The sequence below is a fragment of the Octodon degus genome, unplaced genomic scaffold, assembly GCF_000260255.1.
Source record: "Octodon degus isolate 3935 unplaced genomic scaffold, OctDeg1.0 scaffold00148, whole genome shotgun sequence".
Taxonomy (NCBI): Eukaryota; Metazoa; Chordata; class Mammalia; order Rodentia; family Octodontidae; genus Octodon; species Octodon degus.
Window position 1 is genome coordinate 6321053 of NW_004524724.1, and position 17034 is coordinate 6338086.

The 17034-nt window shown below is 44.0% G+C and overlaps 1 protein-coding gene across 1 annotated transcript in view; it reads right to left on the minus strand.

Moving 5' to 3' along the window:
• Positions 1-1705: 1705 nt before the first annotated feature.
• Positions 1706-17034, minus strand: part of Mtbp (MDM2 binding protein) — an 85894-nt gene continuing 70565 nt past the window's right edge. The window contains exons 16-22 of the mRNA XM_004642265.2: positions 16518-16673; positions 13580-13675; positions 7628-7891; positions 5558-5801; positions 4795-4908; positions 2449-2514; positions 1706-1903 (exon numbers count right to left, since the gene is read on the minus strand). Coding sequence (XP_004642322.1) covers positions 1865-1903; positions 2449-2514; positions 4795-4908; positions 5558-5801; positions 7628-7891; positions 13580-13675; positions 16518-16673 — 979 coding nt within the window. The 3' untranslated portion in view covers positions 1706-1864. The remainder of the gene's footprint in view (positions 1904-2448; positions 2515-4794; positions 4909-5557; positions 5802-7627; positions 7892-13579; positions 13676-16517; positions 16674-17034) is intronic.

Genomic DNA, 17034 nt, shown 5'->3' on the forward strand with positions numbered 1-17034 from the left:
TATCAGTCCGACAACTGGTCTTAATCCATAATATATGAAGTATGGTAGAAAGTCAAGATCTTTGGAAGAAAGGAATGAAAACAAAAAGATGTGGAAGCCAACATTTGCAAAATTTAGGACTGAGCAGGTAGTAAGAGATTCAATAAATCAAAGCTTGCACTTTTCCTTGTAGCTAGTTACGTGACGCTGCTCCTAACAAGCTCATCACGCTTTACCTTATCTTGATACACATGGATCGCATCTACCCCACCAGGCCTCTGTGAGATAATTGCGAAGTTCTTGGGATCGAGCCTGGCACAAAGTTAGCTAGGACCAGCATCGGCCATGGGCACGGTGAGGTCACGTTTATTTTCCCAGTTCTTAAAAGATGATGCCATGGTCAAGCGAAGGCCGTGACTCATCCATGTGGCTGACACTGACAAAAGATCTACAACTTGCTCTACAGGGTTTCAGGGTAAATCCTGAGGGGATTTGACTGACCTTGTCAGATACAAAAGTTACATTTTTTGTTATATAGGTCTTACTTTATCTTGGTCTTAACCATCCAGAAAAGTATAAAAATGAGGTATAAAAAGTAAAGCCATATTAATACGCTGAGCTGTAAAAGGCTCAAGTCAATAACTTCTGATGTTGCCAGTCCTGCGGATAACCCACTACTATTACGGACCACTGGACTATATTGGATTACTTTGCTGAATTCATGTGCCTACAATATTTGAATGGCAATGGAATACCCATCCCTGACAAAAGTAAACAAAAAAGCGGATATAAATGAAGGACCATTTTGTAGTGAAAAAAAAAAATATATATATATATATGTATATATATATATACACATATATATCTGTACATACAAAATAGTATAGATATACAGCTACTTGCTTAGCTCAATGAGAAGTTTTGAATAGTGTTTAGACAAGATATCATGTCTGAATCTTGTACTATGAAAAACTACTAAGAAGACAATAATATGCAATGTATTAATTATTGTAATTATTGTAACTGTCCTACTAACCTGTTTTGAAACTGTCTCATTGCTATTGCCTTCTCAATAAAATATTAAAAAAATACAATGTATTTGTCAGATGTTACAAAAATACATAAAAAAGGATCCCAGATTGTCCACTGTGGGAAAGATTTTTTTTTCATCAAATCTGTACTCAAGGTCATTCTCATTATGTGTTTCACAATTTTTGTCTCTTCTTTTTTTCTTCACTTTGTTTTTTTTGTGGCTGGCTCAGCAAGCCCTGGAGGTGGGCTGGCGCGGCCTGTGGTGCTGGGATAAAATCGCAGTCCCTGTGTGCTGGCCTAAGCTTGCCTACTCGGGTGCTTTAGATTGCTGAGCTATCCTGCCAGCCCTTTTTTCAGTTTTTGATCCTAAGTAAACACGAGCAGCAGTGACAGTGTGGCTCTAGGGCAGACCCTGGGTGAATGCTTTGTGTCCATTATTTCTCTCCTGGCAGCAGTCGCATAGACAACACTCTAGAACAGAGCGTGGCGCTGTGGCAATATCCTGCATACGACTCAGAAGTGGAGGCAGTCCCAAGCATGAAGACCAGTCACCCAAGATTGAGGGGGATATTTCTCTTTATTGCAATAATTAAGATGGCAAGAGTAAAAATTTAAAAGCAAAAATAATTTAAAAAATTAAAACATAGTAACTATATAAAATATATACATAATTAAAAATACACTCATTGAGCATTACCAAAACTATGTAAATACAGGATACTTACAAACATGTTAGAAGTATTAACTTATTAACTGAAAAAATTGGAAATTTGTTTCTAATTTTCAAGCTAAGGAATGAAACAGTAAACAGTAACATCCAGACTTGTTCTTGTCCAAACCCTAAGGATTCTGATCATTTCCTGCTTGTTTTTTCCAAGACCCATTCAATTACCTGGAAAGGGGGAAAATATAATTATGTATCTTTCTATTAAAAATAAAAGTGGTTCAAAAATATATTATTAAAACTTCAAATAGAATGGTAGAAAATTTAAAGTAAAAAGTAACATAGCAAGATCTTGCACTTAGAAACATCTCATTTTCCAAGTAAATAACCACTTCTAACTAATGTCCAATTTTGAGTACTGTATTTTTCTCATTGGACAAAGTAAAGATTTCTACTGTTTCCAACTTTATTTCAAAAGGCCCGCAAAAGAAATTACGCCAAACATTGAAAACAGCTAATCAAAATGGAGGAGTTTTTCTACTTCTTTGAAGTATTTGTTTTTTCTTTTTCTTTAATGCTATTTTAACAAAGCAGGCTGTTGAGGATTATTCACTACTGTGCGTAAATCACGCCTGCTGTGAAGGACTTGGAAGGTTTTCGGAGGCGGCTAGTGAAAGCCCCTCGCTGACTGTGCGCACCCGGCAGAGCCGCACAGCGCCCGCAAGTGCACCTCCAGCTCGAGGATGTGCCATTCTCGGGAATTGCTTACTGACCTGGACCACGTTGTTGTTCGCTGTTTTCTTCATCTCTTCAGAGAGACCCCTGGAAGTTTTAAGATCCTAGAAACGAAGCAAATACAGCCTTTTGTAATTTGTACATCAAACTACAGAGAGCAACTCAGTGCGCAAGCTGAGGTCATCCTAAGTAATTCTGCAAGTGTCAAATGCAGTTAGGGAAACACTGCCCAAATCAAAGCACAATATTCTGATCTACCCCCAACCTGGAAAATGAAAACACCCTCTGCACAACAGGCGCACACGCACCGAAAGCCAGTCCCCTCGGCTCGTGTTCCCACGGGCGCTGAGCCAAGGGGCAGGACAGCCACCCTCTACCACGCCTAGTTACTATTTGTGTGTTTGCCTTAGTATACAGGAAATGAATACACTTTGTATTTGACACCTAAATTATGTTTTTTCCTCTTTGCTCTTTTTTGCCATTTCACTGTACCACAAACAGGAACAACACTTGAAAGGAGACTGGACTCTGGCTCTACAAATTTTACGACATCAAAGATTATAAAATTTAAAACTAAGTGGATTAAAACAATAAAAACGGTCCTTCGCAAAGCTCTACAGCGCTTCCCAGAAGCAGCCCGTCAGTCCCTTTGGCACCTCCCTTATCTGCATCTTCACGCGCAGCTGGATATACTCCTGAGCTTCTGGAGTCGCACTCTCGGCACAGTGCTGACCCACGCTGGCAGCTTCTGGCCGCGCCACCTACCCGCTCTCCCTCTCCACTTAGGGCTCTGCCCCTTGTCTGCTGATCTGTTGCTTCTGGAAGAGTCCTCAAGGGGGTGAGGTACATCTTAAGGCCTTTCTGTGTTTGAAAGTCTCTGGAATCCACACTTCTGCTTGGACTGTAGACAGGCATAAGTGTTTTTCTCATTTGAGTCTAGCTTCTTTTTTATTTCTATATATTTAGTACCAGGTCTACTGGGTCTCACTACACAGACTGGACTTCCAGTGATTCTCCTGTTTCCAGCCTCCCCAGTGCTGGGATTCCAGATGCATGCCACCAAGCCCAGTCTCAGTTTCCCTCTCAGCAAGCCCAGGTGTGGGCCGGCTCGGCATGTAGTGCCAGGGATCAAACCCCAGTCCCTCCATCTGCCTAAGTAGGTGCTTTAATCTGATGAGCTATCTGGCTGGCCCCACTAGCTTCTGGGAATTATTTTTCATCTAAACTGTTCAGCTTTTCTATTCCATAGATTTCATCATATTTTGAATTTTAAGGAGATTTTGTGTTCTTGTAATTTTGTTTTGTAAGCAGCGTCCTGCTCTAGTCTTGTGGACAGTTACCTTCTTTTAAGATACCAACAGTTCAGCACGTCCTCTTCTACTTGCTGTCCCTTAGCCTTCTTGTCCTTGCTGCCTGCATGGTGTGTCGGAAGCCCTCTGCGCAGCTCGCTGCTCCCTGCCTGGTGGGCCACATTTTGAAAAGCAACACTAGAACTACAGAGGTGTTCTCTGTGCTGAGCTTATTTTAAGGCTGGGTGACCCGGCAGCCAGTGCCTGGGCACTGCAGGCTTTCTGTCTCTACTGACAACTTCCTGCCCTGCCTCCATGGGAGCAGCAGGTCTCGCAGTGCCCACCGGGAGAGGATGCCGAGCACACCGCAGGCCCCATGATGTGGCAGATCTCTACTGACTTCCCCCGGACTGCAGCCAGCCCCTGGTCTACCCCTGCTTCCCTGAGGCCTGGTGTGGGCTCCAGGGCGCCTGGGAGATGCTGCCTATGGACCTGCCTGGGGCCCCTGTGCTCCAGCTGGGACTTCTCGTGGCTACCTGTCTCTGTGTACTTGTGCAATGACACTCCACTGCTTTTTTGCCCCCTTCTTGTGCTCTTTGTTGTGGTAACTGTTTTGCCCGAGAGATTTTAATGAAGAAGGGTGCTGTGCGCACGAGAAAGGCAAGACAGAGATAATCCGACACCATCTAAGTTTTAGAAAACTGCCTTGACTGGCTAACCCGTCTCATGTCTTAACTATCCAATGATGGGTCCCCAAAGAGAAACGATAGGTGTTTTCATAGTCCAGCAGTTTTCTCACTGTGTATAAAAATATAATTGTCAATTAAGCTCATTAATTATTAATGCCTGAAGATCCAGCTGAAGTTGTAATACTTGTTAGGGGAAATACTGAGGATTCCAGGCAAAATGTGACTTTATATAAGAGCTAAAAACAAAAATATTTTGCATCATTTTTCTATCTCCATTTACAGAAACCTAGCAACAGTGTATAGGCCATTAGCATAAAAAATGGCCATTTGAACAACGACTTCTTATCAAACAGGACCATGACAAGGAGAAGGGCGGTTGCCACTGGTGGGATGGGGAGACACCGACCTTCAGGTAGCACTTGGAGACCTCAAAGAGGCGCTGGCTACATGCCGGGAAACACTCGTGAGCCTCCGTGATGCGGTGCTTCCTCAGGGATTCGACCACCACCTCCTTCAGCATCTTAAAGAGAACACAGCACAGAGCAGTAACACCTCTTGGCAGGAAAACAAGCCTTGTAGCTGGAGCTCATCGTAACAGGCTTGTGCTAAAGACAGACAGCTCGCTAGCAGGCAGGATTAGTGTGTCAATAGGGAACGACAGGAGTTCCTACGAGAGGAACTGAAATCAGGAGTTCTAAACTGAAGTCTGAGTGTGATGGTTACACACAGCGAGGATATCTAAGTGTGCATTTATTTTTCACTATGGAAAATTTCAAAGCAGTGTCCATTTATTTTTTGCTCATCATTGGGGACAGAAGCCAGACCCTTCACACTGGTATGTCCCCAGCCTTTTTATTATACTTTACTTTGAGACCGAGTGTCTAAGTCGCTAAACTGCCCAGGCTGGGCTCAAACTTGTGATCCTCCTGCCTCCACCTCCTGGCTAATTCCAACCTTCTACTTCTACCACCTAGTTTGAAGGATAAGCAATTTCTAGCTAACTTTGTGTCACTTAACCCCCTACTCACTTGGCCCATCATCCTAACTCTGAGTGATTTAAATTCTAGACATTATTTCATTTCAGTTGTACGACCTTTAGACATACACTGCACGAGGTTCAAATGAAGGAATTTCTTACGGAGAATGGAAGGGTGAGAAAAAATCTTTACCCGAGTGTGCTTCTGGGACCTTGACTCCTTCGTGGGCTTTGATGGCTCCGACTCATGCACAGTGTTTTGACCAGAACCAGCCTTTTTCATGACTTTTGGGGCCTTGCTGCCAGGAACTGGGAGTGAAGGGCGCGTCATGGCCGATGCCTGCTTAGGCTGTGGCTTCCCCGCTGTCACTGTGTGACGCCGGCTGCTGCTACCTGGCTGGGGCAGCAGCGAACCTGAGCTGTCTGACTTCTGACGCCTACGGTGGGGGGAGATCAAGAGTGTGGATTCCACGAGTGCGTAATGCGACAAGCGCACCCACACCCACACTTGGGAAGGGCAAAGTCTCCTGCTACTCTGCCGTACGTGAGCAATCAGCAGTGTTTTGTGAAGTTGGTCCTTCAGTTCTTCAAGTTAGCAAAAGGGTGCAACTGGAGACACGGTGCAGCAAACTGGGATTTCCAGAGAGAAAGCAACGTGCAGCGCTCCTGTGTGTTCCCTCCTGCATTTAAACTCCTTGTGTCCTCAGGGACGGTGTGCAAGGTGGTGCCCCCTACACTTAGTGTTCACCTTCAAGCATTCACACTTGCCCATGAAGACATGTTTCTTCTTTGAGACAGGGTCTCACTATGTAGTCCAGGCTGGCCTTGAACTCACTACAGAGTACAGGCTGGCCTTGGCCTCATGGTGATCCGCCTGCCTCAGCCTCTGGTGAGCTGAGACTACTGGTATGTGCCACCATGACCAAATTCAAAGAGAATGTTAATAATGAAATTTGCCTCTTATGGTACCTATGCCGCTAACTGCCCACGCAAAATAAAAGACTGTGTTTTATTTTTATTTTACTCTTTTTATTTTTCTGTATTTAAGACAGGGTCTATAGGGTTTACAGGGTCTCACTACGTAGAACAGACTCATAGTGATTCTCTTGTTTTCAGCCTCCCAAGTGCTGGGAAAACAGGCGTGCGCCACCATGCCCAGTGTCAATCAATGAACATCTCAGTGTGCCCTGTGGGCAGGGCCAGCATGGCACACCGAGGATCAAAGCCCTGGCCACCACCGGCCGCTGCACTCTGCCTAAGCAGGTGCTTTAGTTCGCTGAGCTATCTGGCCGGCCCAAGACAATGTTTTAAAAAGCACAACTAAGACTAAACTTTGCGGTTGCTTCTACATCTCTAAGACATTCACATGTGCACCCACAGACTCAAGGCTTCCTTCACAAGCAAGCTGCCTCCCGCCCTCCTCTGCTAACCCGGGGCTCAGAGTGCTTACTCTTCAGGAACACAAAGCTTTTCACCAGTCACAGTACAAACACTAGAGCACCCCACATGCGAATGCACGTGTTGTCTACTAGATGTAAAAAGTACCAGTTGACAAGGTTCTCAAATCTTTTAGTTATTCCATGTCAAAGAAAGCCTTCTACTATTTTTACGTGCTCAGAACAGATATGAAAGTGAAACTTGCACCTACTTTTGGATTTCTGAAGGTATACATATAGCAAAAACTTAAGTCTTGGTTTAGGCACCAAGAACCTAAATTTGACAGTTGTAAATATACATAAAATTGACATTTGTAAAGATACATAAAATTGATAGAAACTGGAGTGTTTCTTTCATAAGCCTCTAATCTCTGAGCAAGTATTTGGAGATTTTATTTAGCTAAAAAAGAGGTATCTAAAAAGTTTTGCAAGATGTACTAATTATGTAGGCTTGAAAACTGCACTTTCTACGCAGCAGTGGGTTTCCAATGGTGCCAGGCAGGAAATCGAGGCAGAGGAAGCGGGGACCCAGGACAGTGTCCACAAAGGATCCCTCTTCCCCACAAGGACCTCGGCCTGGATCCCGCCAGCCAGGACCCTGGGGCCCACCCGTCAGCACAGAGTGCCAGAAGCACTTTTGCTTCCAAGTCCTTTCTTTCCACAACTCCTAAGCAGCATCATCCACGTTCACGTTAAACGCAAACTTCCTGTCCTGAAGGCATCAACAGAAATCCAGGCAGAAATACAACAGACTAACCAGGAAAACAGACCACACCCTGACTACTGTGCTGCTGTCACGCTGCGATCTTTGGCACTCAGAGCCTCACCTTTTGGGGGAACGAAGGTAGCTCAGGTTGCTGGACCTCCGCTTCAGGCGGGATGCTCTGGTTTGGAGCTCGCTCTGCAGCGCCTCTCCATCAGGGCCACTGCCAGGCTCTGGAACCGCAGGTGACGGGGCTGGGCTCAGCACCGCGGGCCCAGGGAAGCTGTCCCTGGTGCAGGTCGTCTGTGTTTCATACCGAATAAGACGAGACTGCAGTTCCGAAAATCCTCCATCTCGCTCTAAGGACTTCCGGTCATCCAAGCAATACCTGGACAGGGCCAAAGATCGTGACAGTGACAGTATCCAGGAGAGCAGCATGCTGCTTCCTGCATACAGAAAAGGAGAGACACACAGCTCCAAGCCCTCCAAACCTCCAGAAGTGGCCATAGGCCTGGAGCTGCTGGCAGCCCCACAAGTTCAATGTTCTTCTGCACAGGGCAAAGGACTTAATGTAAAGCACAATCCGACTTCTCCTTGACTGTGCTTCTGGGCAACACATTAAGTGAGTCCTTTCAAAATAATATGGCTGCTCTTTTAGCGTTTCTTAAAACGCCAGGAGCATCTGTCTCGGCACCACTGATCTACACCAAGGTGAAATGATGACTTCCGTTAAAATGAGTTCATTTTCAAGAGATTAAGAGTATAAAAAGGCCCTAACCTGTTTCTCCAAGCAGCTCTGAGTATCTTGACTTTTTGTGAAGAATAAATCCTCATCTCTCTGACTGACAGGTTTTCTTTCAAACGCTTTGGATGTCTCGAGATCTGGTTTCCAACGAAGTCTGACTCTGGACTCATGAAACGTTAGCTTAGCCCATGTTTCTAGGCTCAAAGGAGTTCCATGCTGCTAAGCACACGGGAAAAGTCACGTGTGACAAACGTGGCCCCGCACGGGTCTTCCCTTTCCTCCAGCACATCAGGGAGACGTGCACGTGTGCTCACGTGGGCTGGGCTGAAAAGGTAACTTCTGTCACTGTGGCCTGTCCTCCTACTCCTGTACAATCCCACCAGGGCGCCTCAAACCAGATTGCTGGGATGCAGCTTCCACGGAGTGTACCATTAGCCAAACATCTGACTGCTTGATGCAGGACTTAAAAACTCTATCTTTCCAATGTGACACTTAGATATTGGGTGTCTAAGAATCTAGACTATGGTATCTAACACAGGCTATTAAATCCCTGGACTTAAATCTGGGCTCATCTACTTACTAGCTGTGTGAACCGGGCCATGTGGGTTTAGCTGTGCTTCTTTTCTCTGACTGAAGAATGAGATTTATAATACTTGTGCCCTTACCTGAAAGAACTGCTGGGTGGATCACCTGAATGGTCCGCAGGCAATTTGGAACCAGGCCTGGGCGTGCGAGACAGGCAGCGAATGCGTACTGCTGTCACCATCGCCAGTACCACCAGATTTACTAACACAGCCCATCTTAGAGCACACTAAAATATACACACCACAGCAGGACTTCAGAGCCAGCCTGTGACTTCAAGCCTGACCTGGTGCGCTGTCTTCTGTAAGGTACAGGATCACGCGCTGACCAGCAGTGGTCACGCAAGGCTGAACATGAGAAATGCCCCAGGACTGGCTCCACGTCAGTCTCTCATTGAATTGGTCTGTGGTGAGAACTAGTCCCCAGCATTCTTTTTTTTTTTTTTTTTTGCTTTAAACAATTTATTTAACTGAAATGGACTTAAGTTTGTTTCTGAAGTGACTTCCATTTATTTTGATACATCTTTTCCCCATGATGATTTACAGGATCTTCAAGCCAATATAAATACTTTATAAATATTTGAATTTTTGGGTATACACCTGCGCAATACCTCAGCAGTATCTTTCAGCAAGAAAATACTGAAGAGTAAAGGCTAGACACAATTACTGGGTACAGTGAAAATCTGCTGCAAATATTTCTGAGGTAAGAAGGCACCACATACCTGTTCAACTAAGAAAACCACCCTTACAACACAGGATGATTTTATTTTTACATAGGACCTAGAACACTTAAGCTGCCAATTAGGTACTGAATGGCAGAGCAATGTCCCCAGTTTATGCCATGAATTCATAGGGAATGGGTTCCAGCAACTCGGGTTCCTTTCCATTGGTCCTCACAAAGTGTGCTTCTCTGGGAGGGGCAGGCTGGCGTTTCAGCTGAACCCAGGTACCTTTCTCTTTGGCTTCCTTCTTTTTCTGCTCATTTTCCTTGACACATATCAGGAAGCTGTCACGACTTTTTGAGTGTTTAATATGCTCGATACGCACATTAATCCTCTTGCCAAGTATCTTGCCCTTAACTTGCTTGTTTAGAACAATGCCAACAGCATGCTGGGTAACGTTGTAGACTCTTCCCGTTTTGCCATGGTAACATTTGTGAGGCATTCCTTTTTGCACAGTACCCATTCCCTTGATGTCTACAATATCACCCTTTTTGTCGATTCGCATGTATGTAGCCAAAGGAACAACCCCATGTTTTCTAAAAGGCCTGGAAAACATACACCGGGTTCCCCTCCTCTTGCCCTTTGTGTTAGTCATTTTGGCAAATTACTGGAAGATGGCGGTTCCGGCCGAAAGGGCCCAGCATTCTTTGAAAGCGACTGTGTAAGGCTATGGCTATGTTAATTTTTTGGACTGTTGTACATTCACCAAAACATCATGCCATACATGCATCTTAAATACACACAATTGAGAAGTCTGCGCAGGCACACTAATGTGGGCCAGGACTTGAAACACCTCAGGCTAAGCTGACAGCTTACTGGAACTGTGAGAAGGCTGGCGCTTTGGTGACAGTGTCCACCGGTGGCAGGTCAGGGATGAGAATTTAGGTCCCCCATTCACTGATTTTTTTTTCTAGCATGTTGTTTAGTAAAATGTTTCATTAAAAATCAGCAACTATGAGCATAAGTGATGAGTCTGACTTCTATTGTACATAAAATTCTAGAGTAAAATTAAGAGCTACGAATTTTTAGAAAGTTCTAGGTAAGAGGCAATGAGATGCCCGATCAGCAAGGACAGAAGGAATCTGGGCAGAAAAGATGTATATTTTGACTGTAAGAATGTGTTTTCTGCCCTAATATTTTGTTCCTAAACTGCAGATTTTTTTTCTAGTTGTCTCTTGACCACAGTTGTGGGTATTACCCCCTCAAAGCAATTATTTGTGCTATATGAGTTCATTTAGTGGCCATCTGAATTGTCCTTAAAAATGATTGGACTATGATTTGTCACGGAAACAAAAAGGTTCTTTATAAACTAGAAAAGAAACAGGGTAATGGCATAGATGTGATTTTAGTTAAATATTTATTGCCAGATGAAGGATTACAGACCTATATTTTCTTGTAAAACAATAACCAAAGTTTTATGGGCCGGAACAGAGAAAAATGCCCCCAAGATAACAAAGCTATTTTTGCTTTGTAACTAAAAAAGATAAAGGACGATCACATAGCAGGCAATGGCAACGCATCCAGGGGAAAACTGCCACATCACGTGGAACAGATGAAAGAAATTTTTCAAAGTGTGGGGAGAGGCTGGCTGTGACGCTGTGACTGCCACCGCACGACAGCAGAGGTTAACCTGCTGTGCAGAAGCAGAAAACAGCACACTTCCCATCGGTGGTAGCTTGCGGGGGGGGGGGGGGGCCGTGACCAAGACACCCAGATGTGCACCCAGGCAGTGCACGGGTTCGTTTCCAAACAGTTCCACCAGAGGAGCGCGAGGGCTTGGGGCTTTCAAGGCACAACACAGGAAGCAAGGGCTCGCTCTGCAAGGTTTGCATCTGCTTTAACATTTCCTCCCAATGTTTCTTTTTCTTTTTTCTTTTTTTTTTTTTGGCGGAACCGGGGATTGAACTCAGACCCTTGAGCTTGCCAGGGAAGCACTTATTCCACTGAGCCATCTCCCCGGCCCTTGAATGTTTGTTTCGGCCCCACCACACTGCACATGAACAGGCTGACGCTCTACACACCCATATTTAGGGAAAACACACGTGGACTCATACTGCTGCCTCCTGCAACTTTGTGCGTCCCGTCTCAGTGCCCTGTCAGGGGGATAAATTTATGGCAAAGAAAAGCAAGTTCAGCCAGATTTGTGTGTGTTTGGTCTCTGAGGAGGGCAGGATGGAGCAGAGGACAGACAGACAGTGGGCACCTCCAGGATGGAGCGGCCTCCTGCCGTAGGTGTGCGCACAGGGACGTGGAAATCAGGCCTCCAGGAAAGAATCTTCAACTACTCCTTCATTTCTTACTTTAAAAATGAATGTCAAGGATGACATATCTCTTACTAAGTCCATACGTTATGGATCCACTGAACTTCTCTGTAGTGAACTAAAGACGAGAAGAAGAAAAGAAAAACAAAGAACCACCAAGAGAGATGAGACTCAGGATAAACCGCACTCGGGGAAACATAATCTAAGGAGTGGTTATGTGGGAGACACCTCAGCCAGCTGTTAAGATAGAATCATCAGAGCTTATTTGATTCAAATCAGTGAAAGAAAGAAGGAAAGAAAGAAAGAAGGAAAGAAAGAAAGAAAGAAAGAAAGAAAGAAAGAAAGAAAGAAAGAAAGATTGATTTTTCTTGGGGTAAGTTTTGTGGCCCTCTAGCAAAAAATGTTAATTCCAGCACATTTTCTCAGCAGGAGCACCATTTTTCATCACAATGACAAACAGTGTTTACTGGCCTCAAATTTGAGATTCAACTTTTATGCAAAATACCTTAGAAAATACTCTACAGGGCCCTTTAACAGATCAGGAAGCCCTAAAATTATCACAGGAAATGAAGGATATACTGTTTTACAGGTCATGGAATAAGAAAAAGAAGTTTTACACACATTTTCAGAAGCAAAGCAAAGAGAAAAATGGAATGGAGACTATGAGGAACAAAGCTTTCGTTCTCCATAGTAGAATCAGACAGTACTCAACACACACAGAAGGACACAGTCTAGAAAAAAAAGAAGCAAGCAGCAGGGAAACGAAAACAGAACAAAACAGGTATTTCTGAAAACTGAGCCTGGAGACTGGTGTAGTAGCAAAGAACTGGCTTTCTTTGTAAACTTTTCTGTAATGATGAAGCAGTAGGTTTTTAATAAAATTAAAAAAAAAAAAAAGCAGAAAACAAGGCTATATGAAAGTAACAGTAACATCTGAGAACAAAATGGCAAAATAAATAAAAAGTTTTCACCACCTCAAAACAGACATCAACCACCCTGCTACGAAACAGTGATCTTCCTGATTTCCTGATTTAGTCTCGTAAAATATAATAGACACGTTATAAAGCAGAACAACAGTATTTATTCAAAAAGAAGAATGCTATTTCCTTTTCCTAGGACCTGTACTTTTATGGGGAATCAGGCCTAATTAAAATTACTATTTTAATTTATGAAAAATCGGGATAAATATAATGGTTCACTTTCAGAATGTGAAAAATTTTGCAAAATGAATCACCAAAACCTTAAAAATCTGCTGTAAAATATATGAGCAGCAATTTCCATGTCCTGCCCTGTGAAAATGGCAGGTAGGCACCTGCCTCAAGACAGCTAACACCATTAGGCAAGAGAACCCTTAAGACGGCCAATTACAATCCTGTGAAGAAGTACACATAATTAGCACATTCAACAGGGAACACACTCCATCTACTAGCTTCTAAGCAGGTACACTGTAATTAGTGACCAGAACATTAAGGTGACCCACAGTGCAGAGAACACGGCAGTAGCGCAGGGGCCAAAATAACGCTAAAACCTCTCCTCACTAACAAGAGGGCGTTTAAATGATGTAAAACCACCCAGCACCAAGTAATTATTTTCTTCAATAGAAGACAACTTGTTTGTGTATGTGCTGCTTCTTTTGTTCTTTCGGGTTTTGATATGCTTTCTCCTTGGTTTTATCTCCACGTCTATGATGTTTTAGTCTCTCTTCACACTTTCATGAGAGGAGCTACAGAACACTGGGCAGAAAAGTATAAATAAATGCAAACTTACTCAATGCCATGATAATGGCATACTGAGGCTTTTTCAAAAGGTAAGATGCGGAGTTTCCCAGGACTAAGCTCTGGTGTCAAAGCAAAAGTCTTGTCCCTGAAATAAAAAGGGGTTTTTGTTAGTATTTAAGGTTTATTGACAGAGAAAGAGTCTAAAGACACAAACCTGACTTCCACCCAGCCCTCTGAATAAGGTGCCAAAGGCCAAAGGTCACAGTGCAGCCAGAAGCCTGAAGAGGAGGAAGGAGCAGGGGCCTGTGGGATTTGCCACTTCTGGTTTCTGTACCTCCAGCTTTTGACATTAGGATATTACTTACTACACAAAACTATCCTGGGAAGTGGACAGATCAGAATAGAAAATGATTTGGAATGCAAGTTTAGGAAGTAGTATTATTTCTAAAAGGTTTTTTGACAGGGTGAATTACATTTGTGTTTATTCATTTAAACAGGGCGATAATTAAGCTTTTAGGCAGGGGGATAATTCGAGGGAACTTGCAACTCTGGTAACAAAAGCAGGCTTTACTTCCCACCACAACGCAGACAGGACTCAGATCTGGGGTTGCCTGGCGATGCAGTGATTTCAGAAGGCAACTTTCTAATCTCAGCAGGTGGAGACAGCAGGCGGACCTCAAGTGTCAGGCTGTGATTCTGGGAGAAGGGGCCTAAAGTCTTCCTGCTCAACCCCGTCCATGCCCACAGCTGCAGGGAAGGTCACAAGGGCGAAGGGGAGGTCGCTGTGTTCAGAATACGCCCCCTCGGGTACTCTGCCTGGGCTGGGACCCACTGGCCTTAGAGAGCGCACTGGGGTCTTGAGGGTGAGAACTTGTGGGGTTGATGAGGGCACTGCCCAACTGACTAGCACAGAGATATGAGGCAGAATAAAGGAGGAAGGACGTGAGCTCAGCAGAAGTGGAAATGCCACACGACAGGGCAAGTGCCTGCTCGGGTCCCAAGAAGAGACCCGCAGTCACAGCCCCCTCCTGGGACCCTGTGATGAGAACTGCTCTTCTGCCATGTGAAATAATACAAAGTGGCCTGAAAAGATTTCAAATTATTACAAAATATATAAAACATGTGCCAATTCATGAATCCTGAAATACAGTCTTCATCGTCTGAACTATTTAAAATGCTCCCCGAGAAGTCTCGAGTACACCGCAGAGCTCTGGGACTTGATGGCTGCTCACTAACATGAACAGTTACGTAGGACAGACCTCTGCGGGTACCTCGCGTTTCACCTGCTTCCTTCCCACTGTCCCCCGTGCCCACGTCCGGCCCGCCCTTTGGCACCTTGTCTGGTTTATAAATTTCTCTTCTAGCTTGTTCTGTACAGCACATTTGAATAAATCTGTGTACTGGCTAATTTCTTGGCCTACACAGAGGTGTGAAGCCTGCGCTCTACTTAACAGGGCCTCACTGATGGCAGGCTCCGAGCACAGGCAGACCATCCGGAAGACCATGGAGGTGGCTGGCTTGGCCAAATGGCTCCTCCTCCAACTTTCATGCGAGTGGAAGACGCGCCCGATAATGAACAATGTAGTTCTTTCCTGACATCAAAAACTTTCCTAAATAGATCACCTGTGAACTTCACAAAGAATGACTCCCCATATTGCATGCAGAAAGACACCACAATAGGATATACCTACATAAATAAATTATTCGGTTCTGGCATACTCATCGGGCTGTCTGTTCACGCTTAAATAACTTGGAAGGAGAGCAACCTATTAACTAAATAGATGAAACTCTATGCTACTGTCTTGATTCCCACAGAATAGGGTTAGCAGCACCCTCGCAAAGCTCTGAGAAAAGGAAAATTATTCCCAAGTTATATAATTTTTATGTCATTAAGATCATTAAATCATTAAAATGCAGATTATTAAGATGATTTCAAAACTGCTCCCTCTCTAGTGAATACGTACAAAAGGCACAAATGCTACTACAATATTTGTGAAATATAACTACTTTCAAATTAATCTTGAAAACTTACCTTCAAAATCTGAAGTCATCACAGTATAAATCAACACAAGTTTTATAAAACAAATGAAACAATCAGAGAATTTTAAAGTCCCTTAGGAGTTCTCCAACACAATGGACTAACAATGACAGGGACACTGGGTGATGACCATGTTATTCAATCTTCACAAGTAACCAGTGTCACAGTTCTACGGATTCTTCAGTCAACTTCGGGCAGCATCCAGCATTTGTTAACCAGGAACACAGAGGAAGTTGACTCAGAAATGAAATTAGCTATAAATTATTCACACAGACGCTATAGATCTTAAGGGTAATGTTATAGTGTCAAAAGCCTTTTTATTACATTTTCTACCTTCTTCAGTGAAAAAGCCCTGGCTTCTGCTAGTGTTAGGCATATAAATGACAATGACAATGCCAAGCACAGGCCAAATCCAAACTGGCAGTAAAACAAGAGAGAATGAAAAATATTAATTCAAAATGCACTGTTTCCTAAAAGTGCTGTGCTTTGTGTGCAGAATGGAAGTTAGTGAATTTACTAAGTATATGCTCAGGTTTCATTCACTGTTTCTGCTTCCCTTATATTCAGTATCACAAGCCGGTAGGGCATTTGGATGATAGAAACAGTGAGAATTATGGCTGGCCGTGGTGGTGTGTGCCCGCAACCCCAGCACTCTGGGAGGCTGAGGCAGGCGATTGCCAATTTCAGCCCAGCATGGAAAACTTAGACTTTGTCTCAAAATATAAATAAGCAAACAAACAAAGAGGCAAACAAAAGCTAAAGACGCAGGTCAGTGTGAAAGCCCCACAACCACTCAAAAAAGTGGCGACAAAGGCCAGCTGCTACATACCAGAAGCAAACTGTGATCTGCTGAAGCAGCACAGAGCATCAACGAACCCAAAGCACGAAATGCGATGTGGCTTTAAACGATTGTTAAAGGTTAGCTGGACGCCCCGAGCCCTGCACCTACCCCTTCTGCACAGGCAGAGGTTGCAGATCCCCCACAGGCAGTCCGTCCGAGGTGAAGTGCCTCAGCAGCTCCTTCGCGTCCAGCAGCGGGGCCATGTCTCGGGCGCCCTCCTTACGGCCCAGCAGCTGCTCTGAGGACCGAGGAAACGAGCCGGCTCTAGAGAGACAAGGTCATGCAGATTTAGTAATGATGTGCACAACTTCACCAAAGTTCAGAAAAGGTGATGGAGCAGAAACCAGAAAAGCACACAAAGAAAATGGGAGAAGGACGCACTATAGAAAACAACCAAGTAAAATGTTTGCAAACTAACTAGTTTCAAACTGTATTTTCAAAAACTCTGTATGTCACATTGAAACTTGGAGATGCCAGAAATATAACTCTACTTAAGAAAAAAAAAAAAGCATAATTTCTTTCTTCATAATTTCATTACTTATAAAAGATAGTATATTAATTATTCAGTAGGATGCAGTGACCACTTCTACAAAGCTGAACTGTAAATTTTCGTATGTTTTGAAGC